This window comes from Haliotis rufescens, unplaced genomic scaffold, assembly GCF_023055435.1.
Source record: "Haliotis rufescens isolate VD_foot unplaced genomic scaffold, xgHalRufe1.0.p SCAF_16, whole genome shotgun sequence".
In the NCBI taxonomy this organism is placed as follows: Eukaryota; Metazoa; Mollusca; class Gastropoda; order Lepetellida; family Haliotidae; genus Haliotis; species Haliotis rufescens.
In genome coordinates, this window is record NW_025963846.1 from 22,025,612 (window position 1) to 22,053,470 (window position 27,859).

General features: G+C 42.0%; 1 protein-coding gene across 10 annotated transcripts in view; it reads left to right on the forward strand.

Moving 5' to 3' along the window:
• The window catches only part of LOC124119254 (plexin A3-like), a 142,438-nt gene that overhangs the window by 89,545 nt on the left and 25,034 nt on the right, over window positions 1-27,859 (forward strand). For 7 of the 10 annotated variants that reach the window (XM_048396992.1, XM_048396998.1, XM_048396994.1 and 4 more), the window contains 10 exons: window positions 8,533-8,721; window positions 9,156-9,278; window positions 12,400-12,500; window positions 12,724-12,868; window positions 14,309-14,480; window positions 14,910-14,936; window positions 20,712-20,802; window positions 21,172-21,256; window positions 21,920-22,042; window positions 22,471-22,575. In XM_048396992.1, the coding sequence (XP_048252949.1) occupies window positions 8,533-8,721; window positions 9,156-9,278; window positions 12,400-12,500; window positions 12,724-12,868; window positions 14,309-14,480; window positions 14,910-14,936; window positions 20,712-20,802; window positions 21,172-21,256; window positions 21,920-22,042; window positions 22,471-22,575 (1,161 nt within the window). The remainder of the gene's footprint in view (window positions 1-8,532; window positions 8,722-9,155; window positions 9,279-12,399; window positions 12,501-12,723; window positions 12,869-14,308; window positions 14,481-14,909; window positions 14,937-20,711; window positions 20,803-21,171; window positions 21,257-21,919; window positions 22,043-22,470; window positions 22,576-27,859) is intronic. The other 3 variants (XM_048396999.1, XM_048397000.1, XM_048397001.1) reach the window with 3 other exon arrangements.

The following is a 27,859-nucleotide window of genomic DNA, read 5'->3' on the forward strand; positions in this document are numbered from 1 at the left end:
TGATGTGAAAACAGAACACTACAGCCGTAATAAAGTAGACTTGTACCCATCCACTCAGATAAAAGACATTATTCAACCAAAGTTGGTCTCCATCACAGATAGGAATGGCTGCGCTGGAGTAGAATCATGTTCAAGTTGCAAAACTGCACATCTTTTAGAAGGTTTAATGAATATCAAAATGGGCATTCTGACAACTTTTTTGTATTGAGGTAATTCTATAATAGCTTTAGTTACTTTGAAGTAAATTAGCGAGGATATCACTTCATAACAAATTGTGATGGGATATTGCATGATTCCTTGTTAAACTACTAAATACCTTTTGTGGAAAACAATATTTTCCCCATTAAACTTAAATATGAACGCGAAAGGAATTTGTAAATCAAAAACAATTGGACAGATTAAATAGAAGATGATGAGACTGAAACCTATTGCCATGACGATTTTGAGATATATTCAAGCCAACATTTTGTCCATAAGGATACTCTCTCTTCACCCTGTCAAACTGACTGATGCTTGAATCCCTCCTGGACTCTTGCTCCCTGTCAGTCTCGCCATTTCCAAGTCGGCTTTCTGGCGTTACCAGATTTGGAATGTCACCGGGTGTAAATGACAGGTGCATGCATGTGGTCAGCTTTACCATTAAAGAATGTGAGACGTATAACATCTGGCACATGCCAAGGATAAAACTGATGAGAGGGACATGCCAAGGATAAAACTGATGAGGACATGCCAAGGATAAAACTGATGGGAAGGACACACTAAGGATAAAACTGATTAAAGGGACACACCAAGGATAAAACTGATGGGAAGGACACTCCAAGGATAAAACAGATTAAAGGGACATACCAAGAATAAAACTGATGGGAAGGACACACCAAGGATAAAACTTCCAAGTCAAGTCAGTCCCATCAATTGGTAGATTTGGTCCCTTGATAAATGGATTTAGTTCAGTCAGGTTTGTTTTTGTTAGTTGAAATTTGCATGAAGGCCTTCATATGCCTACATCACCATGAACCTTTGACATTTTGACAATCTCATGTATTGTATATATATATTTTGTTTGATGTCGCCTCTTATTCCTATTGCTTAAGTAATCCTGGTAACATGCCTCCACATGCAATGTACTTTCAATGAATATATATGAATAATCAAATTTGACTAAAACATGCAATCTAAACCCAGTCGAGCCCTGATAGCATGGAACATTAATCATGACTACAAGACATGATGAACGTGTGTCTAAAATGTGGCACATTATTCAACATCCTGAACATATGGTTTTAAATTCTTGACTGCTTCATTGGCAGAAAATGCCTGATTGTACAGAATTCTGTCTCTTCTGCCTGGAATGATGCATCTAAACCAGTTTTCTGGATGCCTGGCTGCCATTGACCTTCCGTCTGGGGCTGATTTAGTGATGAAAGGAACAATACCTCAAGTGCATGGAACTTGTGTATGTCTCCAATCTGCCTTGTCTGTCATCTGGACCCTGTACAAGGCGCTGAGGAAAATTTGTAATTCTGAAGTTGCTCTTCTTCAGGACTCCAGATAACATTGAGCCATTGAGTCTTACTGTCACACAAGTTACCATTTACTTTTGGTATTGAAAGTTTTGGGGGCTATTCAGTATATTTTTACTCTCTTGGATCCAGTCTACAAGGTTTGTGTAAACCAATGAAACCTTTTTTTAAAAAAAAGAAAAGAAAATGGTTTCGGGTGACTTCTAATTTGCATCTGTCCATGTGATGCCCAAGTTTGTCACAGGATGGACAAGCTCAAAGCAGCGAAGTGATTTCAGTCTTTAGAAGAAGAGTACTGTTCAGTGTTAAGGGCACAGGCACTCCCTAATTCAAATGATTGACTGTCCTTGTCTAAATCACAATTACATAATCTCTAAGAAACTATTGAATGGAACAAGAAATATCACAAATGCTCTCTTCCCACCCCCCCCAACCCTTCCCCCGCACACCCCTCATCCCTCATCCCTCATGGATTGTGTGTCAAATTGGTTTTAATTCATGTTGTCTACCCTTGCTGTTCATGGTCCACATGGATAAAACACGAGCATGTTTGCTCAGGGATACCAACATCAGGAGTGTGTAATTGTTGCTAATATTGGTATCCAAAGAACCACAAAGAGTTGATACTCCCATGGGGATTCCGGGTAAAAAACGGTTACCAGCTACCTATGCTTGTCAAAAGAGGCTACATAATGTATAGGGTGGTCAGATGATGGAGTGTCATCGTACCCAGATGGCATGGATCGTAGCTCATAATATCAATCACAGGATCATCTGGTCCAGGCTCGTTTCTTTACAAGTCACCATGATACAGCTGTATATATCGCTGAGTGCAGCGTTTAATAACACACACACTACAGTTAATAATGCACGTCAACACCAGAGAATAACAGATTCCCTTGGGCATAAAAGGCAAAGTATCGGTGAAAAATAAATGAATGAATCACTGAAAATCAGTGAGGACACCAGGTCAAGGGTAAGCAGGTCTTGCCCTAACGATGACAACTGCCACTCATATAATCTGCTTAAAAAAGAAAGTGTATGTTGGCTGACACTGCACTGCAGTATTCCAGACCTGCGGCAGTGACCTGGAAACAAACCAGACAATCGAGTGATGGACAAGAAAATCCAGTGACACGATAGCGCATTTACCGATCTTGTTGAAACTGGAAACTTATATGTTAATTTTGAATTACTTCTGCTTTGTACTAGTGCAGAGATTCTGATGCTTATAAGTAAAGAAATAACGCTTAAGAAATATTTTCGTTTTGCAACACAGTTGGGGGCTAAAACATGCCTCGGCCCACACATTTTTTGTTGTAGTTGGCTCAGCATCATTGATAAATGCTACTCAGAGCTTATGATGAAGCTTGGAGACTTGAGTTCACCAGCAGAAACATTGACCAGGTCAAGTAAATATAGGACATCAACAGGAGAATAGCCAGTCTCGATTATCCGCCAGAGGAGAGGGATGGAAGGAGGAGGATGGTGTTGGCAAGGTGGTACCTATTCTCTCCATCGGTGTATGGTCTTTGTTGACGCGAATGTATGGAAGTCAAATGATGATCCATGTCTCGGATTGTTGGCAAACTCCATAATGGCTTCCTGTCTATACTCTTTAGCAAGAAGTATTTGCACTTAATTTTCTACAACATGTGGCCTCCATACACAGAATGGTCTGAGGCATGAAGCAATGATGTACCTCTTGACTCGCCATGGTTTTGTTCCTGGACAAGAACGCAGGCAGCTCCCAGTTGATGGATATTGTTTTATGAGAGATGGGGAAACACGGACAGATTAGGACACAGATTGTCTGAATGGCCTTTCTGTGAAGATTACCATGAATAAGACAACATCAATATTTGAAACATTTACCAATGGTGCCATGTCGGGGAACAATCATTTAAGTTGGTCAGGGTGAACAAAGTACAGTGCCGAGGCGTTTCTTCTTGAAAGAGTCAAATTTCATGGAGAAAAAATTGCTTCTCCATTGTTGGGATGAGAACTGAAGACAGAAAAAGCCATTTGTCACTGTCATTGAGTCAAGACTGCACTTAGGGGGCTTTGTTGAAAATTTGATAATAGTGTTAATGATGTTTGTTAGAATGTGCTTAATGAGGGGTAGGTACATCAAGATAGGTGTTGAGGAAGCATGTTTCAGGGTGAAGAAGGCTATCTTTGACCTGTGTTATTAGAAGGAAGGAGCTTGTTGATATCTCAACATCAGATCTGACAGTATGAGACATGTTCCATGCTATTGGAAATAAGGAAGAAATAGCTTCATACAACCAATCAGTTCCAACATTTTTTGTGTGATTGAAAGCATAGTTCACGATATGCTCCATTGGTTGAGTGACATAGAAGATCAGAAGAAAAAGGAGAACCGGTATCGCTTTGTGAACTGCCATGGAACATGATAATTGCAGTTCTGGTTGGGTTCTCGAGATGGTGGAAAGTAGCCGAGTTGGGACTAGCTGACACAAACAAATTGAAGTATAATTGTGGAGACTGAGCAGGACCCAGGTCCATCCAAGTGGAACCAACACAATTCCCACAGCTGTAGGGAATTCTAACCCCTTAAAAACCTGGGATCAATGTGTATAACACTGCAAGGATGCACCCTATTAATTAACTTCTTGTCTTCCTGTCAGTATGGCAGCCATCTTGATTTTGAGTGGGAAACTCAATAGAGACAGGGCCTCCATGGGGGAATTCCTGTGTGTGTTTATACAATCCCTTGTTTTGTCATAGTTTGTAGCTTGTTAAAGGTTCATTACATAATGACCTGAGCACCCTTGTTTCAGGAAGCTTGTTTGCTTGTTTTTCAATCAAATTCTGCTGTGCTTGCCCTTTGATACGAAATATTTGGAAACATGGATCAGAACATCTTGAAAGAAGACATTTGGTACTGGTCCAGCTAAGGCTGATTCGGTGCATTAGTTTTCAAAAATCCTGTTATTGTTTTAATCCATTTGTGAAAAGAATAATTAAGATGTGTATGGGGTTTCATTGTCTCTTGAGTAATTTCTGATCTTGTTAGCAGGATAGCATTAAAGCATTAGCTTGTTCAGGTTGCATTGTGGTTAAAAATTTGGCCTGTTATGCCGAAGGAAGGAGGTGATGAGGGCACAAGACCCAACTCTCTCCGGCCTCCCTACCTCTCTCTCTCTCTCTCTCACTCACTCACTCACTCACTCACTCACTCACTCACTCACTCACTCACTCACTCACTCACTCACTCACTCACTCACTCACTCACTCACTCACTCACTCACTCACTCACTCACATTGTGAAACTGACCCATACCTGCAGGAACCTAGAGGTATTTCATTTGAATCCACAGGGCAATCTTCGTTCAGTGTAACACGTAGTGCTACTACATGTAGTGTTACTTTTCGAAGACCCTTTAGCAACAGTATTGCTTCTCAAACAACTAGAAGCAGACCTGTCAACCCCTCATCATGACAATGTGGGAGATTTGACTTCAAAATGGGGGAGATTTGACTCCAAAGGGGGAGATTTTTAAGATAGTGAAGATAAGATAATTTCCAACTTTTATTTTTAATAATGTTACAAAGAAAACCAAATATTTTGAAACAATAAATAATCAAGAAGATTCTTATACGTACAGCTTGCTTAATTTCCGTTTGCATTTTCCTCCTCCAAAAATAAACCCAGCACAATCTACCCATATAACTTTCGTTCAAAGATCATCTCAGATAAACGCAAACAGATATTGAAGTTTCACAATCGGTAGCTTGACCAGTTGACGACATGTTCAATCCGACCAGTTGTCAGGCTTCGTTACGATGCAGGTTTTCTGAGTATTTGGCACGATGTTGGTTACAAAATTCGCCAAAGAAATACCAAATGCATTTATCCTGACGCAACATCATCACCCTTAATTTCAATAAGATATACTGTTTTTTTTCTGTCTGCGGTAGTCTGTTGACAGTCCCATTACTTCGCTCCTTAAATTTCCTAGAAATGTTCACGTTATTCCATTCCAAGAAATGTATGCCATATTTGGAAGTACTATTACGTTTTACTACAATTTATGAATGAAATGAGTCTCGTTGTCGTTGTTGACCTTTCTGACCTTGATGTGTATTAATCTCATTGGTTGACTAGTACAGTTGTATGCAAATTAGATTGCAGATCTGGGACGCATGCAAACTATTAGCCAATCAAATCGTGTAAAATAATCACGATACATTCTCGCGAAATTTGATAAAGTTCTGTTTTGATATTTTCTGTGCACACAAGTCACGATGTCAGTCAAAAGGAAATTTATAAGTTTCACTTTAAACTTTGACTTTGAAATCCTATCTGTGAGGAAGCCTGATCGTGTAACTCATTGTTATTTCGACTACCGAATCAACCAATCACGCATAGTGTTGTTTCTGAAGACGGCGCTTGCAGGACATATTTTGTTTTCATTTCCAAGAGTTCAATGACGTAACTTTGAGGTATGTTGATGTTTTAACAAAGTTTCTGACAAATCTGATAACCAATAAAGTTATGTATAACTGGACTGGCCATATGTATCTACGTTCTTAAATTATGGAAGAATAAACACGCTAAGAACATGAAGACAACAGTTCATTTCATGAAGTGATGAATACTTGGCTGATTTTTCATTTCAAGTTCAACCCTTCAGGCACCTGTTAGGACTATCCGAGTTTTCTTAACAGTTTACATTGTTCAATCGTTCACCATATGAATTTAATTACCAGTTGATTACTGGACAAAAGCCCATCTGGGTCCCCCTGCGGGTGGCTGTGATAAGGGTCGCTAATCCGGGAGCCTACCGGACAGATCGGGACGCAAACTTCCCGTTCATTGTTTTTACTCACGGAACAATGGAGGCGAATTTTTTAAATAATGAAAAATTCTGTTTTGCGGGAGAAATAGTCCATCTTGCGGGAGACTGGGAGATTTCATCAAATTGCGGGAGTCTCCCGCAAAATGCGGGAGGGTTGACAGGTCTGCTAGAAGTATCTGGGGTTTCATTACTGTTGACGACATTCCTTTACAACACGGCATTGCTTGTATTACCACCGTAAGGTGTTCTCCTCCTTTCACAACAGATTTTGGTTCTGTTAGTAGATCAGGTGTAACATGTCTGATGAAGGTGATGAGGATGGTTGTGAGTTGTGCCCCAAGGTTTTGACCCTTGGTCATTTGTTCATTATAAGCCACTCTGGAGCTTCCTGCAGACACTCAGCTGTTGCAGCTGACCAGATGCCACAGCTCATAACTACTTCCCCATCTCCACAGTGCTGATGAACGATACAGCAACGCTAGTGTCTTCTCATTAGACAAGGAAACACACCTTGAGATGTAATCATATTGAGAGACAGGGGGCTCTTGGTGTAATGAATTTGTGTCAGATTTAGAATACTGTTTTAAGTCAAGTCGTAAAACAATCTCAGTTGGGGCAGTTGGTATTCTGTTAATTGCGAGTTAATTGGGCAGTCAGGGTGCCTCCAGTGGGATTCATGATTAGGTTATTTTTTTAAGTACCTCATGTTGGTTCTGATGACTGATCTAAAATGAGATCGGGTTATTAAATTGCAATCTGACTGATTGTGTGCCATTGTACCCTTGTGTTGTTTCTCATGCTATCAACCACTGGTTTGACATGTTCAGTCTGTGTCCACCACTACTGATGGGTGCCCCAGGATAGCTGCAACTTGCTGGCCACAGTTGTCTTCCTTTGCTGTCAGGATCTGCTAATTATCACCGTACTCATATTGGCTTTCTCCAAAGTCTAGCTCTTACCTTATGGAATTACATCCAACAGAAAAAAAATATACAGCTGTGATATAACTGAAATGTTGTTGTACCAGAAGCTCTTACTTCCTAAGATGGCATAGGTGGCATATAGTTTCAGGATTGTTGACCCATTTCTGGTGTCCCCCGCCGTGATATTGCTGGACTATTGCAAAAAGCGGCGTAAAACCATACTCACTCACTCAGGATTGTTGATAGTGATCTCACATCGATGAGAAGTGTTACCTTTGACATGACCCATGTCTGCAGCCGCTTGTTTCCAATGCTGTTTGTTTGTTGTTAAACACCGCACTCAGCAATATTCCAGCTATATGACGGCAGTGTGTAAATAATTATGTCTGGACCAAACATTCCAGTGATTGGCATCATGAGCATCAATCCATGCAATTGGAATACGGTGACATGCATCAACCAAGTCAGCAAGCCTGACCACCTGATCCTATTAGTCGCCTCTTACAGTAAAGCATGGGTTGTGAAGACCTATTCTTCCCCGGATCTTCATTACTAGATGGAGTGTGTACTGACAGCCTGGGTTGCAGATCTTGATCATGTCATCATTCATCTGTGCAGATACATCTCTAGGGCAGCCATGGCTTATCTGGGGTATATCTGTACCATGTGTATGTGCCAGGGAAACAAACAGACCTGGTCCTTGCTCTCATTCCACTTACTTTCCTGTCTTGCACTTTCCTCTGTCAATACCCTCCTTATCCTCTTCACTGTGTTTCCCTAGTTGGGTTGGGTCAACGTAAATAGTACTGACATGAATGACCAACATTTACTAGTGACCAGAGTTAACTGACATCAGTTGACTGTCATAAGGTCTTTGAATAATATTTGATTCATGTGAACAGCCTTTTATCTCAAGCCAAACCACTTCTCTAAGGCGCTACAATTCACTGTGCCGAGTTGCGTCCCTTATGCATGCTTGAAACCTATAATCTAAAGTTTGAATCCCAGATTATACAGATTGTTTCTTGGTTTGCCTGCACCATAACCATGCTTGTGGGCATCAATACTTTGCAAATGTCTGTGACCTACATTACTTTTGCTTTCACCCTGCTTTAAGGTGAGAAAACAGAAATACTGTCCAAAGCTTCTTTAAACAAACTCACTCACGATATTGCCACAGCTCACACTAAGTGATGCTGTATATTTTTTAACTCCCTACTATCCCCAAACAAACCCATTGGAAAGTGTACATGAATGTTTCAGGGGGCACCTGTTGACATGTGTGGCCAGTCTGATGTTGCTGAAGCCTATTCCTCCATCGAGGGCTCTCTGGCGGTGCGGTCATCAACCAAACTTGAGATGCCAGACACAGATGCATCTGCTTTGTTTGTCAAACAAGAAGGCAGACACCTCATTTGTTACATTGGGACGTCTGCAGCTGAAATCAGCAAGGTAAGCCTTCCTGTCATAAATGTAAAAAAAAAGTTCTTATGAATGCACTAATTGCCTGTCTACTTACATGCCAAGGGCACTTATTGGTGCCAGCTTTACCTCACTAGGTAATTTCAACTTACAAGCCAAGGGCACTTGTTGGTGCCAGCTTTACCTCACTGGGTAATTTCAGGGCGGTCGGGCAGCCTAGTGGTTAAAGCGTTGGCTCGTCACGCCGAAGACCCGGGTTCGATTCCCGACATGGGTACAATGTGTGAAGCCCATTTCTGGTGTCCCCCGCCGTGATATTGCTGGAATATTGCTAAAAGCGGCGTAAAACCATACTCACTCACTCACTCACTAGGTAATTTCAACTTACAAGCCAAGGGCACTTGTTGGTGCCATCTTTGCCTCATTGGGTAATTTCTTAAAAATTGTCTGAACTTTGGTTGTAGGTTTTGGTGACAAAGGATACTGCCATTGTTGTGGATACTCAGAAGACAGATGCTCGTGGACAAATCAAGAAAATCCTCCAGGCTCCAGACAAGCATGAACTGATCATCCTGACTCCAGCTAAGGTAACCCAGTCTTATACAGGGATGGGTGAGATCACCACCAGAGTAGAATGCAGAAAATGTTGCTATATTAACATCCATTTCAAATTTTTCCTTTCAGGCTCTTTTTTTCAATTTTATGAATTAGTTTTAAGTGGTTTTATAAATAACGCTCAAAATATTTCTGGCAAAGATGTTAACATAACAAACCTGATAGATATTTTCTGAGACATTTTTTTATTATTCTTAGTCATATACATGCTGATTTAATGCAATTAATCAGTAAGAAAATTTAGCCCACATCTGAATGGGTTAATGGATCAAGTGTCCACTGAACATGTTGAAGACAGGTTTGAACCCCACATGGGTACGATATTTGAAGCCTATTCTTGGTGTCCCTGTGCGTATTTCTGAAGTTGCTAAAAGCTGTGTAAAAACTCACTCTGTTGGTTTTACATCTTACATCTTTATCGTTAGATCAAAGGTTTGGCTCTTCACAATGCATCTACCAATCACAGCCCAGAGAGAAAATATTTTCATTCCATGGAGAATGGTGTACCAAGCCCATACAACATTTATAGCTGGGCATTAGCTGGAAAACATTTGGCTCCAGTTCTAACTCCGAGTTGAACAAGGAGGCTTTGGCATTTGAGGATGCAATGAGTCACATTGCAAAGTTTTTTAGTAATATTGCAGATTTTGCCAATCTTGTAGAAACTCTCAAGCATGTCAGATGTCTGGAGCAAATATGAAAAAAGTGCTATTTGATGAGGAACTGGGTAATTCCCTGTGTGTTTATATTTTTTGTTCATATTTGACCTTTTGTTAGACCTTGTATTTTCTATGTTGCAGACATAAATTGCCTCATAAATTCAGACATGCATATTCTCGATATAAATCTCTGTCTCATCCTGTTGGCTATAGATTTTAGGGCTGATTATCATAGCCAATGGGAGTTTTTGTTTAAACAGTTTATGACTGATTTTGCAAAAGACGTTTCAGGGAGAAATCAGGTGTGAACTCCAGCATCTGTCTCTGACACAGATGGATTCTGATTAAATGAAAATGAATTTTGATTTTCTGTCGTTGGAACTGTTTGCATTGAAATAGAAAACCCTGTACAAATTTGGGTATCAATTGTTATACCACTTAGTGAATGTTTTCTCAGCTCTGTGTGACTTCATGTTAGTTGTTTATTATCAACAAATATATTCAACTTCTATTGATTTGTTGATACTCATCTATTGACATTGACAAAGTACAGTGGATTGTCGGAAGATTTTGCATGGTTGGATGGGCTGGTTGCTTTTTGATGTATTAAATTTATGATTGATTTGAATAAACAAATATGTGCCTTGGTTGAGAATGAATATTTGTCAAAAAATAAAAAATAGTTTGTATGATCACTCATGTGATGAAAGTTTGAAATATTGTTTATATGACACTTGAATGAAGTAGATATTTACAGAATGATTAAAACACCTATTAGCTACATGGAATAGATTAGGACCGAGTTAGTACATTTTGTAATGTTTTCAACATCCGTTCCTGAGAGACAGGTGTCTTATTTCTGGGAAGCCAAATGGGTTATTCTTTTCATTTAACTCAGTAAATGTAGAAAATGTCAGTTTGATCTGTTGAAACAGATGTCACTTTAAAACTGCCATCATTTCATGAAAATAACGATGTACTGATTTAACAACACGTTGATATGGGATGTCCTGAGTGTAACTGTGGTGTGGGCAGTGACCACCATGAGCCCCTCACTCCTGAGGGTTTCTACATGTGCTGTGTGTTTGACTAACTGCAGTGTTGTCCATGCAGCTGGTGCTGTTGTCATGTGACCTGTGAGCCCCTCACTACTGAGGGTTTCTACATGTGCTGTGTGTTTGACTAACTGCAGTGTTGTCCATGCAGGTGGTGCTGTTGTCATGTGACCTGTGAGCCCCTCACTACTGAGGGTTTCTACATGTTCTGTGTGTTTGACTAACTGCAGTGTTGTCCATGCAGGTGGTGCTGTTGTCATGTGACCTGTGAGCCCCTCACTACTGAGGGTTTCTACATGTGCTGTGTGTTTCACTAACTGCAGTGTTGTCCATGCAGGTGGTGCTGTTGTCATGTGACCTGTGAGCCCCTCACTACTGAGGGTTTCTACATGTGCTGTGTGTTTTACTGACTGTAGTGTTGTCCACGCAGTGTTGTCCATGCAGGTGGTGCTGTTGTCATGTGACCACTGTGGGCCCCTCACTACTGAGGGTTTCTACATGTTGTGTGTGTTTCACTAACTGCAGTGGTGTCCATGCAGGTGGTGCTGTTGTCATGTGACCTGTGAGCCCCTCACTACTGAGGGTTTCTACATGTGCTGTGTGTTTGACTAACTGCAGTGTTGTCCATGCAGGTGGTGCTGTTGTCCTGTGACCACTGTGAGCCCCTCACTACTGAGGGTTTCTACATGTTCTGTGTGTTTTACTAACTGCAGTGTTGTCCATGCAGGTGGTGCTGTTGTCATGTGACCTGTGAGCCCCTCACTACTGAGGGTTTCTACATGTGCTGTGTGTTTTACTAACTGCAGTGTTGTCCATGCAGGTGGTGCTGTTGTCATGTGACCTGTGAGCCCCTCACTACTGAGGGTTTCTACATGTGCTTTGTGTTTTACTAACTGCAGTGTTGTCCATGCAGGTGGTGCTGTTGTCATGTGACCTGTGAGCCCCTCACTACTGAGGGTTTCTACATGTGCTGTGTGTTTTACTAACTGTAGTGTTGTCCATGCAGGTGGTGCTGTTGTCCTGTGACCACTGTGAGCCCCTCACTACTGAGGGTTTCTACATGTTCTGTGTGTTTCACTAACTGCAGTGTTGTCCATGCAGGTGGTGCTGTTGTCATGTGACCTGTGAGCCCCTCACTACTGAGGGTTTCTACATGTGCTGTGTGTTTTACTAACTGCAGTGTTGTCCATGCAGGTGGTGCTGTTGTCATGTGACCTGTGAGCCCCTCACTACTGAGGGTTCTACATGTGCTGTGTGTTTCACTAACTGCAGTGTTGTCCATGCAGGTGGTGCTGTTGTCATGTGACCTGTGAGCCCCTCACTACTGAGGGTTTCTACATGTGCTGTGTGTTTTACTGACTGTAGTGTTGTCCATGCAGGTGGTGCTGTTGTCCAGTGACCACTGTGAGGATCATGCCAGCTGTGATGACTGTATGACCGTGTCAGATCCTATTTGTGGCTGGTGTGTCATGCAGAACAGGTCAGTTGAAATAGTGTGTTTGTTTTATTGATTAATAAATCAATCTCATGATCCTGACAGGATCAGTGAATAGCAAGTCACAAAACTGAAAATTTAAGTAAAGCAGTCATACAGTATAAAAATCTAAATTTTGTGTTTTCTACAAAAAAAACTTTGTTTTTATCTGCCCCTTGTTTTGCACATTAATAGATTTCCTATTTTAGTGTATTGAATTCTTTCCTAGGTGCACCTCAACAGACATGTGTAAGTCATCAGCAATCACTCCTCATTGGCTGCCATCAGCCGACCAATCATGTGCCAGCATAAAAAACATCCAACCAGAAATGTTCAGCTTTGAGAGTCTCGAAAACAAACAAGATTCAAAACAGGTTGGTAGATACTTTGTGTCCATAGCAATATGTAAAGCCTGTCCCAATACAGGGATAGGTTGTGGCCTTGAGTCAATGATGTAGTTTCTGGGTTTGAGAGTTGTAGTCTCAGTTTGACTGGTATACAGTGTGTGAGTGAGTGAGTTGTTGTATGCAGCAGTACGTTATAGCACTTCAGGCTGCGTGGTCTGTGGTAAGTAGTGCTCTGCTGTTATGATGGAACCTTGGTTGCTTTGTGGTGAGTTCAGTCATCAGTTAGTCACAAAAATGGCTATGATGTTATCAATTCCAGATCCGAAATAACTAAAAATGGACATAAAGACTTGGCTTCACTCGATCAGTGCTATGAGTAACTGAAGTGCAAACTTTAATGACATTATGCTAAGCTGACACACTTAGACCACAACAGACCCATTAGGATCCGGGTTAGACTAGGTCTTCAGCAACCCATGCTTGCCGTAAAAGGTGACTATGCTTGTAGTAAGAGGCATCCATTGAAAGTGCTCCCAAACCATGATACTGCATCCAATGATCCTGATGATACCCAACACACTCAAGTAACTCAAACCCCAGGATAGATACTCACACATGACATGAAAACAGTACAATAGGTCTTCAGCAACCCATGCTTGTCATAAAAGGCGACTATGCTTGTCGTTAGAGGCAACTGACAGGATCAGGTGGACAGGCTCGCTGACTTGGTTGATGCATGTCATCGATCCCAATTGCGTGGATCGATGCTCATGGTGTCAGTCATTGGATTGTCTGGCCCAACCTCAATCAATTACGGACCGCTGTAATATTGCTGAGTTCGGCATTCAACATCAAACAATACAATATAAACAACAACACCATTCAGTACAAGGAATGCACATTTCTACATATAACAATTACAACTTTTAAGAAATTCCTGTTGGGATTCTGGGACAGAAGAGGTCCCAGTTCCCATGTGTGTCTTAGAGCTGCCTTATGAGGATATGTGCTTACAAAATGTGTGACCTGGCTAATATACTACTAAAAAAATGTTAAGAACCACCCAATGCTTTCATGGCAAGACTGACTAACGGGATCGGGTGGTCAGGCTCATGGATTGGTTGATGCATGTCATCGTATCCCAATTGCATGGATCGATGCTCATGATGTTAAACACTGGATTGTCTGATCCAGACTCGATTATTTACAGAGCGCTGTAATATACCTGGAATATTGCTGAGTGCGACGTTAAACAGCAAACAGACAGACAGACATTAAATTTATATGACATATATGTAATTATTTATGTGATATATTTGTTGCTAAAGGCAGGTGTAAAGCATTCATTATGATGCTGTACATTTAGAATAAATGTATGACTAAATTAGTGTTTTTGGATGAAATTCATCATTGTTAGATATTGGACAGTATGAGCACCCATAACATTGTGTTCATGGTAACTTTCAGATCACATTCGAGCTTGACAAGGTTGCTGTCCAACAGAAGAACAGTGACGATCTCCAATGTTTGTTTGTTGCTGGGGAAACAAGGCATGGAACACAAGCCTCTCTCCAGAATGACAGGATTACCTGCCCCTTGCCAGAGAAGGACCGCCTGCCAACCATTCCTCATGGTAAGGGTGAGTAGGTAGATCTCTCGCATGCTTGATCTTGCTTTTAGAGTTATCTGCCCTTGATGGAGGAGAGGTTTTGTTCATTCTGAATAAAACGACTTGCCAGGATGTTGTTGAGTTTATGGTGTGAGATCTGTCTTATGATAGTAGCAAGTATGAATGAAATAGGCAGTAAAATATGTGAAACGAGTCGTTTTATCTTTATGAGCGTCACCTCTCCTGGACCATATGTGAGCTTACTGTGTGAATATTTATTTATGTTTCACTGCAGTTTGTCCCGTCATGGTTAAATATTCATCATTTTGTTCATCGCATTCAAGCTCAAACTTTCAAAATAAGGGTGAAAGCTTCTATCCGAAGTACACTTAGTGTAAATAGGAAACGTGGTAATTATGATCAGTCAGAGAAATCATGTGTATTAATTATATGTTGTAGCGAATAGCCCACAACCAACTCTGAAAGGTATGTTAAAATATTCATCAGATTTTTTCAGCACTTTTTTTTCTACTCTACTGTTGATTGCTCTTAAGTCAGTTCAGGACAATTTTTACATAAACTAATTTTTTTCCCAACTTTTTATGATACTGTAGTCTTAATTGTTAAAATAGTATTTCTCTAAGCATGTGGAAAGTATTGCTTAAGTTATGTTCTTTTGCTATTTGGTATTTTTTGCATTTTGTTCACACCGCATGGCTTATATAGTTCTACATGTTTCTCAGCTTGCCTTCAGCTCATGATCAGCTCATTGCTGTCTTTTTGTTGCAATATAACTTCTTGAGAAGGGAAGTTATTACTTTTATGTGAACTGTTTCTTTACAAAGGTGCTTTTTTGGCAGTTACGTATTATGGTCACAAGATAACGGTATTTAGGACAGATTTTTATGTTGTGCTTAGAAGAATAGTGAATTTTCAACTTTTCCATTTTTTTGTCTTTTTTTAATGGTCATTTTGCAAGTGCTTGGACATGTTGCAGTATGTTTATTTGACAACAAAATTATAAGTTGCTCAAAGTGTTGGAATATATGTTTAACTTGTATGTCCAGCAGCATGTAAAACACACTAATATTTAAATGCACTGATATTGGCCAAATAAGGTATGTGCTTCATAAGATAATTGGTCAATACCATCTTTTGTACAGCTCTAAGTTCTTAATGATAAAGTTTAGTGGTTAAGAAATATTTGGTGACTTGGAAGTTGCAGGATGTACAAACATATTGAAAGCATGATGTTGGAAAAATATATGTCTGAAACAAACAAGCATTCTGTGAATTCTATGGAATAGAAGTTAGAAGTTAATCAGTGTGATTAATTATTAGCGTGTAAATCCTTGTTGTGGGCTAATGATTTACATAGTTATGTGTGTATGCCAGTATGTTCTTTGGAAACTCCCTCACTCACGCTGTTGTATGAATTAAGAGGACAGCACATGAGGTCCAGTGGATGACTATTTCTTGTAACCTTCCCCACAAAGGCCTCAGTCACAGACAATCATTGTGTTGTAAAGTGGCCAGTGGAATCAGTCACAGACAATCATTGTGTTGTAAAGTGGCCAGTGGAATCAGTCACAGACAATCATTGTTGTAAAGTGACCAGTGGAATCAGTCACAGACAACCATTGTGTTGTATAGTGGCCAGTGGAATCAGTCACAGACAATCATTGTGTTGTAAAGTGGCCAGTGGAATCAGTCACAGACAACCATTGTGTTGTAAAGTGGCCAGTGGAATCAGTCACAGACAACCATTGTGTTGTAAAGTGGCCAGTGGAATCAGTCACAGACAACCATTGTGTTGTAAAGTGGCCAGTGGAATCAGTCACAGACAACCATTGTGTTGTAAAGTGGCCAGTGGAATCAGTCACAGACAACCATTGTGTTGTAAAGTGGCCAGTGGAATCAGTCACAGACAATCATTGTGTTGTAAAGTGGCCAGTGGAATCAGTCACAGACAACCATTGTGTTGTAAAGTGGCCAGTGGAATCAGTCACAGACAACCATTGTGTTGTAAAGTGGCCAGTGGAATCAGTCACAGACAACCATTGTGTTGTAAAGTGGCCAGTGGAATCAGTCACAGACAACCATTGTGTTGTAAAGTGGCCAGTGGAATCAGTCACAGACAACCATTGTGTTGTAAAGTGGCCAGTGGAATCAGTCACAGACAATCATTGTGTTGTAAAGTGGCCAGTGGAATCAGTCACAGACAACCATTGTGTTGTAAAGTGGCCAGTGGAATCAGTCACAGACAACCATTGTGTTGTAAAGTGGCCAGTGGAATCAGTCACAGACAATCATTGTGTTGTATAGTGGCCAGTGGAATCAGTCACAGACAACCATTGTGTTGTAAAGTGACCAGTGGAATCAGTCACAGACAATCATTGTGTTGTAAAGTGGCCAGTGGAATCAGTCACAGACAATCATTGTTGTAAAGTGGCCAGTGGAATCAGTCACAGACAATCATTGTTGTAAAGTGGCCAGTGGAATCAGTCACAGACAATCATTGTGTTGTAAAGTGGCCAGTGGAATCAGTCACAGACAATCGTGTTGTAAAGTGGCCAGTGGAATCAGTCACAGACAACCATTGTGTTGTATAGTGGCCAGTGGAATCAGTCACAGACAACCATTGTGTTGTAAAGTGGCCAGTGGAATCAGTCACAGACAACCATTGTGTTGTATAGTGGCCAGTGGAATCAGTCACAGACAACCATTGTGTTGTAAAGTGGCCAGTGGAATCAGTCACAGACAATCATTGTGTTGTAAAGTGGCCAGTGGAATCAGTCACAGACAATCATTGTTGTAAAGTGGCCAGTGGAATCAGTCACAGACAATCATTGTTGTAAAGTGGCCAGTGGAATCAGTCACAGACAATCATTGTGTTGTAAAGTGGCCAGTGGAATCAGTCACAGACAACCATTGTGTTGTAAAGTGGCCAGTGGAATCAGTCACAGACAATCATTGTGTTGTAAAGTGGCCAGTGGAATCAGTCACAGACAACCATTGTGTTGTAAAGTGGCCAGTGGAATCAGTCACAGACAACCATTGTGTTGTAAAGTGGCCAGTGGAATCAGTCACAGACAACCATTGTGTTGTATAGTGGCCAGTGGAATCAGTCACAGACAACCATTGTGTTGTAAAGTGGCCAGTGGAATCAGTCACAGACAATCATTGTGTTGTAAAGTGGCCAGTGGAATCAGTCACAGACAATCGCTGAATAGTGAACCCTTTGCTGTCTTGTTTGTGACCGTGCTCCTATGACCTGGAGACCCATGAAGACCCATGCTTGTCGTAAGAGGCGACTATGCTTGTCGTAAAAGGCAACTATGCTTGTCGTAAGAGGCGACTATGCTTGTCGTAAAAGGCGACTAACAGGATCGGGTGGTCAGGCTCGCTGACTTGGTTTGACGCATGTCATCCAATTGCGTGGATCGATGCTCATGATGTCAATCATTGGATTGCCTGGTCTGGACTCGATTATTTACAGATCGCCGTCATATAGCTGGAATATTGCTGAGTGCGGTGTTAACAACAAACCAACCAACCAACCCTATGACCTGGATGGTTTATTGAGTAACTTTAACCAGTGGAGATTCAAGGGAAGAAAAAATCCCCTGCACACTGATAGTTGAAAGACTTAGATGAAATGGGAATTGTCACGTATGACGAGGCTCATTGTGTGTCACTGTACATTGCAAGAAATGATTGTTTCTTTTGCTGACACCCATCTTCCTGAAGCAAGGGAGTTGACTTTGAAAGTACCCTTTCCACCCTTGACCAACCAGCCTGGAATTTCTGGGCTCGATCGTAGCGCCACCAGTGGCTTTTACTAGTTATGTCCCTTCTATGTCCCCTCTCATATCACTTGCATTTGCTTCAGACAAAATGGCAGTGCCCAGTCTCGATGATCAAATCGATAATCAAGATCTATATTGTAATGAAATGGGTCTTACCTAGCGAAATGCATCAAATCACTTGACCACCTTGATTTAAAACATGAAAATATTTGAAAAAATATCTGTCAACGGCCAGTTGACGGTACACATGCTCTGCAAATCCTGCAATTGAACAAAATAGGCATGGCAGTTGCCATGACCCAGATGTTGATGTTTTGTTCATGACCCACATGTCGATTTCGTTAGTCCAGCCAAAATGTAACTCCACAATTTCAGCCTAGTTCAGCGAGGGTGGAAACTGGACTATGAAAGTGAGTAAGCTCCCTTGCCTCAGGAAGATGTCTGTTAAAAACTGATTTGCCGGTGTTGACTGGTCATCTTTCAGGGATGTAGCTCTAACAATGCTGACTGTAGCATAAGCCTACATTCACTTCACGACCCGTGAAGATCCAGGTTGAGAAAAGGTCTTCAGCAACCCATGCTTGCCGTAAGAGGCGACTAACGGGATCGGGTGGTCAGGCTTGCTGACTTGGTTGATGATGCTTGTCATTGTATCCCAATTGCCTAGATCGATTCTCATGTCAATAACTGGATTGTCTGGTCCAGACTCTATTATTTACAGACTGCCGTCATATGGCTAGAACATTGCTGAGTGCAGCATTAAACAGCAAACAAGGCATTCACTTCACACTGTATGGCGCTCTCTGTTGCCCTCGGTTTGCTTGTGTCAGGCCTGAACTTCTTCTGCGGGTGGAGTATGATAGAGCTGAGGTACTGATGACTACAGGATTATCCCCCTCGCCAGAAAGCTTCGGGTCTATGCCGTGGTGTTCTGCTGTAACTAAATGACTACAGGATTATCCCCCCCGCCAGAAAGCTTCGGGTCTATGCCGTGGTGTTCTGCTGTAACTAAATGACTACAGGATTATCCCACTCGCCAGAAAGCTTCGGGTCTATGCCGTGGTGTTCTGCTGTAACTAAATGACTGTAGGATTATCCCCCTCGCCAGAAAGCTTCGGGTCTATTCCTTGGTGTTCTGCTGTAACTAAATGACTACAGGATTATCCCCCTCGCCAGAAAGCTTCGGGTCTATGCCGTGGTGTTCTGCTGTAACTAAATGACTGCAGGATTACCCCCTCGCCAGAAAGCTTCGGGTCTATGCCGTGGTGTTCTGCTGTAACTAAATGACTACAGGATTATCCCCCTGTGCCATGGTGTTCTGCTGTAACTAAATGACTGCAGGATTATCCCCCTGTGCCATGGTGTTCTGCTGTAACTAAATGACTGCAGGATTATCCCCCTGTGCCATGGTGTTCTGCTGTAACTAAATGACTGCAGGATTATCCCCTCGCCAGAAAGCTTCTGGTCTATGCCGTGGTGTTCTGCTGTAACTAAATGACTGCAGGATTATCCCCCTCGCCAGAAAGCTTCGGGTCTATGCCGTGGTGTTCTGCTGTAACTAAATGACTGCAGGATTACCCCCTCGCCAGAAAGCTTCGGGTCTATGCCGTGGTGTTCTGCTGTAACTAAATGACTACAGGATTATCCCCCTGTGCCATGGTGTTCTGCTGTAACTAAATGACTGCAGGATTATCCCCCTGTGCCATGGTGTTCTGCTGTAACTAAATGACTGCAGGATTATCCCCCTGTGCCATGGTGTTCTGCTGTAACTAAATGACTGCAGGATTATCCCCTCGCCAGAAAGCTTCGGGTCTATGCCGTGGTGTTCTGCTGTAACTAAATGACTGCAGGATTACCCCCTCGCCAGAAAGCTTCGGGTCTATGCCGTGGTGTTCTGCTGTAACTAAATGACTACAGGATTATCCCCCTGTGCCATGGTGTTCTGCTGTAACTAAATGACTGCAGGATTATCCCCCTGTGCCATGGTGTTCTGCTGTAACTAAATGACTGCAGGATTATCCCCCTGTGCCATGGTGTTCTGCTGTAACTAAATGACTGCAGGATTATCCCCTCGCCAGAAAGCTTCGGGTCTATGCCGTGGTGTTCTGCTGTAACTAAATGACTGCAGGATTACCCCCTCGCCAGAAAGCTTCTGGTCTATGCCGTGGTGTTCTGCTGTAACTAAATGACTACAGGATTATCCCCCTCGCCATGGTGTTCTGCCGTAACTAAATGACTGCAGGATTATCCCCTCGCCAGAAAGCTTCTGGTCTATGCCGTGGTGTTTTACCGTAACTAAATGACTGCAGGATTATCCCCTCGCCAGAAAGCTTCTGGTCTATGCCGTGGTGTTCTGCTGTAACTAAATGACTACAGGATTATCCCCCTCGCCAGAAAGCTTCTGGTCTATGCCGTGGTGTTCTGCCGTAACTAAATTGTTCTGTCCCCACAGACCACCAGAACCTCGTGCTGCAGTTCCATGTGCAGGGCCGATCCATCGTCACTCGCAGCGTTGCCGTCTATGACTGTCGTGTTCATCAAAAGTAAGAACAGCATCTGTATCTCATTTATATGTGAATTTCCTTTTCCTGCTTTGCATTCCATTAGATATTTCAGATATTTCTATGAATACTGCCTTAGTCATGTTGTAATAAAATGATCTAATATCTGTTTATTTGAATTGTGTACTTTCTAACGATATATGTCATATCTACCGGTATATAAAAACGTATTTGCTTTGGTATTGTTACTATTTTTCATTTTACATTACACTATCTTCCAATAGATGTAAGTATTATTGCACTTTAAAGTCTTCTTGAAAGTTGATGTCAAATCATCTTTAAGAAGAAACTTAAGGATGTGTGTGGAACTATGACATCTGGTCTTTGCTGTAATGAGATGTCCTGTTTCAGCTGTACCGGTTGTACATCCAGCACCTTCCAGTGTCAGTGGTGCCCTGCCTCCAATACCTGCATCAAGGACTCCTCCACCTGCCAGGTAAGGGCACACACCTGTAATAAACATGTAACAGGTATCTCATGTTGGGACAGTTCTCGTTCAAGTTGAGTTTTGTCAGTATTAATCTGTATTTCTTACTTGAGAAAGCTACTAGCATCTGTATATAGAAGTTGATGTCCATGTTTCAACTCTGTCTTCAGTTTATCAGCGTTATTTATTGTCACTGGTAGATATGTTTGCCAAGTTTGGCTCAGTGGGTTAGGGGCCTGCTTATAGTGAATTTTGATCCCAGATTCACCCTAATTTACTTTTGATCCTGCATCAGTGACACTGGCTGTCCTTCCACATGAAGCTGACATGCTGCCGATTATATTGTTTGATCATATGTTTTCGGACGGCCATGTTGATCATGGGTCCACCCGCTGTCACGAGGGTTGTGGCGTCACACAGTCTTTGTGAATACTCAGATGGTGGCTTGATTTTATGATAATGTTGTCTTTTATAAGTGAGTGAGATGATTTGTGATTGTTCTTGTGATAAGCGTGAAAAACTATGAATGTTTCTTAAGCTTCCGAAATCCCATAACACAGGGATATAACCTAAACCACTCAAACAAATCGGTGACAAGTCTGTTTGAATATTTGAAGCTAATGATAACACTCACTTTCGAGGGCACCTGTTGTAATACTGCATCTGTTTCAGACGGGCAATGCTGTGTCCTCGTCAGACTCATGTCCTCGCATTGAGACTGCTGCAGCCGACACAGACATCCTTGTCCACTCCATGGAGGAGAAACAAATCGCGGTCAGAGTACGAAATCTGCAGGTACAGTGATTTAATTATGACCACAAGCATGTATTTTGATCACCGTTGCACAAACATACATTGTCAGAATATATTGGCTGATGCTTTGTACCTCACCTGAGTTAAATGTTAATGTGTTGATGTCATGATGTCCAGTCAGTCCAGGTGTGGCCCAGTCGTCTATGTCACCGCAATTCGCTGTGCAGAGTACATCATATTATGCATATGCAGCATTATTAACAGTATTATTGTTGTTTTTGTCATCATCATATATAGGGGCAGTGGGGTAGCCTTGTGGTTAATGCGTTTGCTTGTCATGCCGAAGGCCCAGGTTCAATTCCCCACATGGGTACAAATGTGTGGAATCCCGCCATGATATTGCGGGAATATTGCTAAAAGTGGAGTACAACCATACTCACTCATCGTTTATATGTTCCTTATGTTCACAGGGGGATCAGACCAAAAACATGAAGTGTCACTTCTCCTACCTGGGCGAGACCAAGGTTGTGGAAGGCACAATCCAGTCCACCAGCCTCACCTGTAGTCCTGTCAAGGTAGGTAAACCACACAGACCCATGTCATCTGTCTGTGTATAGGCCATTGTCCTGAATATGCCCCAATGCTTTATGTTTGTCAGATCTGGTGTCCCAATGTGTGACTGCGGATAGTACATATATCATCTAACTAGGGCTGGCTATCAATATAGATCATAGATCATGATAATTGTTAACTAAATACTGATCAATTATCAATAAATTTCGGCGAAGTTAAGCAAATATGCAAGAAAGTGCGGAAAGAAATCAACATATTTCACGCCACTGGTGAGCAATGACACATTTATGCATAGATTACTTTGTGGACATTTGAGATATAACAAAAACAGTTTCTTTTCATCTTTGACAATTGACATGATTGACAATAACTTGTCTGTTTTGGTAAATTAAACTTTATTTCATCACAATTGTATACGTAAGATATTATGGATTACACAATTTTCATAACGATAATCGTTAATATTTCTTCACATCGATCATGATTCCGATTATCGATCTTTTGAGCCAGCCCCACATCTAACCTGCTGCAGGTTCCAGAATCAAGGTTAAAGACCTTTGGCTCCAGATCCTCCAGTATTGCTGTTGCTACTTTGTTGTACTTACTCCGTCTCACAGTGGAATCAGCTCCAACACATTGGTCCTTGAAGTCTGGACTTCAAACACATCTCTTCCAGCGCTGTTCACTTTGACTCTGCAGTTCTAGTCGATGAGTGCATTCAGAGCAGACTGCAGTAGTCAGTCAGTCCTGTATCTTGTGTGCACGCTGAACATGCCTGTGTGGTGTGGAAATATAACACCATCACCTATAGCATTATTATTGTCCCCCGCCGCGCGAAAGCGCGAAGCGGGGGATATAGTATTCACGACCGTCCGTACATCCGTCCGTACGTCCCACCTGTTTGTTGCCGCGATATCTCAAGAACTAAACACTGGATTGTCTTCATATTTGGAACTATGGTGTATATACAAATTCCGCAGACACCAGTCGGTTTTGGTGACCTTGACCCCATTTTCAAGGTCACAGCAGGTAAATCTGCTTTTGGAGTTGGAAAACGGTGTTGCCGCGATATCTCAAGAACTAAACACTGGATTGTCTTCATATTTGGAACTATGGTGTATATACAGACACCGCAGACACCAGTCGGTTTTGGTGACCTTGATCCCATTTTCAAGGTCACAGCAGGCAAATCTGCTTTTGGAGTTGGAAAACGGTGTTGCCGCGATATCTCAAGAACTAAACACTGGATTGTCTTCATATTTGGAACTATGGTGTATATACAGACACCGCAGACACCAGTCGGTTTTGGTGACCTTGACCCCATTTTCAAGGTCACAGCAGGCAAATCTGCTTTTGGAGTTGGAAAACGGTGTTGCCGCAATATCTCAAGAACTAATCACCGGATTGTCTTCATATTTGGTACTATGGTGTATATACAGGCGGGGGACATTTCTTCACTTTGTGACAAATACTTGTTGTAGTTGTTTTCAATGACATAGATCATTGCTCATGTTGTCAAGCACTGGGTCCTGTGGTTGATTTTGCACAGGCTTCAGGTATTAATGTTGAATATTGTTTCACCTTTTATACTATTGACAGACTGGACATGACAACCGCTACCAACCATGGTTAGCCCAATTGGTTGTGCTCCAACTCATGACTGACAAGAACAGAGTTTTTTTTCCAGAAAATGGGAATAAAATGTGGAGCCTATTCTTCACAACCCAGTTGAGATTGGCCATAGAAATGACAACTCTCTTTTGAAAGGGGTGGTGTGGTAACAGTGGTTGAGCTATTTTCTCATCCTGCTGGGGGGCACGGGTGGCCCAGTCGTCTAAGGCGCCGCAATTCGCTGTGCAGAGTTGCCGCCTTTTAGGCATGCCAGACACCTATGATTGTGGGTTCGAATCCCGGTTGGCCCCGATTATGTTTCTAGGTTTGTCAGCACCATACCCGTGCTCTTGGGGTTTCACCGATGTGGTAAACGTCTGAGACCTGCATCACCGTGATATAACTGGAATACTGTTAAAACGGGCGTTAAACCCAACTCACTCACTCACTCACTCTCATCCTGCTTGAAACCCTGGATTTCATTTCCCCATATATGACTATAGTGAAGGCCATTTTTGATGTCCCCAGCTGTGATATATCTGCAATATTGCTAAACGTTGCCTGAAGTCATTCAGTCCTGGGTTAGAAATTCCTTGTATTTTTATGCTGATGGCACAGTTGATATCATAATGGTATGTTTTATGTAAGTTCCCAGAACCTGAAAGGCATATTCTTTTAGAACCAATTGGGACGAAGTTTGTTACATGAAGCTAGTAATTGCATTCTTTGCACAAATATGCTTTATAAATACATGGAAAATGATAAACATATGAATATGCATGCATATTGCACAGTATGATTCACTTAATGAACTTGGGTATACAGAAAGTACAAAGAAAATCATCAGTCACAAGGAATGTGACAAACTGCATGCATGTTTTTTTAAGTTTTGTGAAATGACATTTAGCAAATTCAACTTCGAATCAAAAGTATTCGTCATGTTGGCCCCCTTAAATTCTGTACAGCCCAAATAACAGTCTTCATGGGTGCCCTGCGGTACACATGAAAACTATTCCATTTCTATCCTTGGCTTAAATTGCTCATTGAGAGATATTAATTGCCTGCTTGCAAATTTGAAATGTTTATTTTATGGAATAAACATCAAAGCCAAGCCATGAGGCTAACGTTGAAGCTCTTTTGGGGCTAGTGTGTCTTGTCTGTCACTGCACACACGTGTGTTACTGAAACTTCTTTCAGGGGCTTTTTCCACTTACATTCAAACACACATGTCTTTATCTGAAACAGTATGTCTTTTATTTTTTGAATATGGACTTTACATTACACAGGAAAAGTTACTTTGGTTTTTACTTCACACAAAGCATTAACAAGCACATCAATATCTAATAAAATGACACAGCCTGTCCGTTTGTCATGATGGAAAGTTGAATAACATTACTTCCTTGTACCTATCTGTTTTTGTCATCTGCACAGAACTACTTCCTGAAAACGACCCCTGCATTATATGAGTGGTGTTTTTCATGCAGCATCTGCTGCTTCAAAGGAATAAGTCCGATTACTTCTGCGTTATCGGGTAATTGAGGAAACTGCTGCAGCAATCCTTTATTCGTATTTTGTAGAAAAATAACTATTTCTAATTCTACCTTACACATTTCTGTCGTTGTACGACATCTGATACTCCTTGTCACCATATTGTGTAAGTTTTAAACCTGTCCAATGGAAAGTTTACAAATAATCCCCGTCTCTCGAACTATGTACTCTTTAACATGTATTTTTCTACACTTGAGAAAATATTTTATGGGCGAAAATGTCTTGCATCTATGAAGTAACTGCCTTTGAAAAGAAGTTGAAAAATAAATTTCCCCGGATGTTTTCTGAGTCTTTTTTTCCATGTGAGCAATTCTGTGTGTTGCAGCTGTGATGTTATGAGTAGACACACCATATGCTGACTCTAACCATGATCACCACTCAAGTGCTACACAGTTATTTGTCCTGAGGATGGCTGTGAAAAATATTGCAACAATTTTATGTCTTCGTTTGGATTGGCTTAGGACAAGGTTCTGTGGTTTTTGTTTACGGTTTAGGAATATATAAGTGACATAAAATTGTATTAATGAGAAGATCACTCCAATAATGTGTACTAATTGTTCTAACATCTGACAAGGGTAGTTTTTTTTAGATTTTTTTTAATGTGTTGTATATAAGTGATAGTGACAAGGGTTGTATATTTTGGTATAAAACACAGGTGTATGAAATGTACTATTTCTATACTTCATGAGTAATGGGTACATTGTAGATACAAGATGAAATATGTGTTACAAACTATGTAATAGTGTGGTACATGGACTGACGTTGACAAAGGTTGTACATTTGTGTTATCACATGGCTGATTAGATGTGTTTATGCATGACGTGTGTGATGTGTCACTGGGAATATTGAAATAGAAAAAAGATAATATTAATAATTATTATTGACAACATTATCAAAAATAACGTTCCTCCAGCTTGATATGTGGTATGACTAAGACATGTCATTATCTGTGGGGAAACTGGTGGGAGAGTCAGGTACTCAGTCGGGTACTCAGTCTGGTACTCAGGACAGTCCGGTCCGGTACTCAGGACAGTCGGGTACTCAGGACATTCGGGTACTCAGGACAGTCGGGTACTCTGTCAGGTACTCAGGACAGTCCCGTTCTCAGGACAGTCGGGTACTCAGGACAGTCGGGTACTCTGTCAGGTACTCAGGACAGTCGGGTACTGTGTCAGGTACTCAGGACAGTCCGGTACTCTGTCAGGTACTCAGGACAGTCCGGTTCTCAGGACAGGCGGGTACTCAGGACAGTCCGGTCCGGTACTCAGGACAGTCGGGTACTCTGTCAGGTACTCAGGACAGTCCGGTCCGGTACTCAGGACAGTCGGGTACTCTGTCAGGTACTCAGGACAGTCGGGTACTCTGTCAGGTACTCAGGACAGTCGGATACTCTGTCAGGTACTCAGGACAGTCAGGTACTCTGTCAGGTACTCAGGACAGTCCGGTTCTCAGGACAGTCGGGTACTCAGGACAGTCCGGTTCTCTGTCAGGTACTCAGGACAGTCAGGTACTCTGTCAGGTACTCAGGACAGTCGGGTACTCAGGACAGTCGGGTACTCAGGACAGTCCGGTACTCAGGACAGTCGGGTACTCAGGACAGTCAGGTACTCAGGACAGTCGGGTACTCAGGACAGTCGGGTTCTCTGTCAGGTACTCAGGACAGTCGGGTACTCAGGACAGTCGGGTACTCAGGACAGTCAGGTACTCAGGACAGTCGGGTACTCTGTCAGGTACTCAGGACAGTCGGGTACTCAGGACAGTCAGGTACTCAGGACAGTCGGATACTCAGGACAGTCGGATACTCAGGACAGTCGGATACTCAGGACAGTCGGGTACTCAGGACAGTCCGGTTCTCTGTCAGGTACTCAGGACAGTCAGGTACTCAGGACAGTCGGGTACTCAGGACAGTCAGGTCCTCAGGACGGTCGGGTACTCAGGACAGTCCGGTTCTCTGTCAGGTACTCAGGACAGTCAGGTACTCAGGACAGTCGGGTACTCAGGACAGTCGGGTACTCTGTCAGGTACTCAGGACAGTCCGGTTCTCTGTCAGGTACTCAGGACAGTCAGGTACTCAGGACAGTCGGGTACTCAGGACAGTCGGGTACTCTGTCAGGTACTCAGGACAGT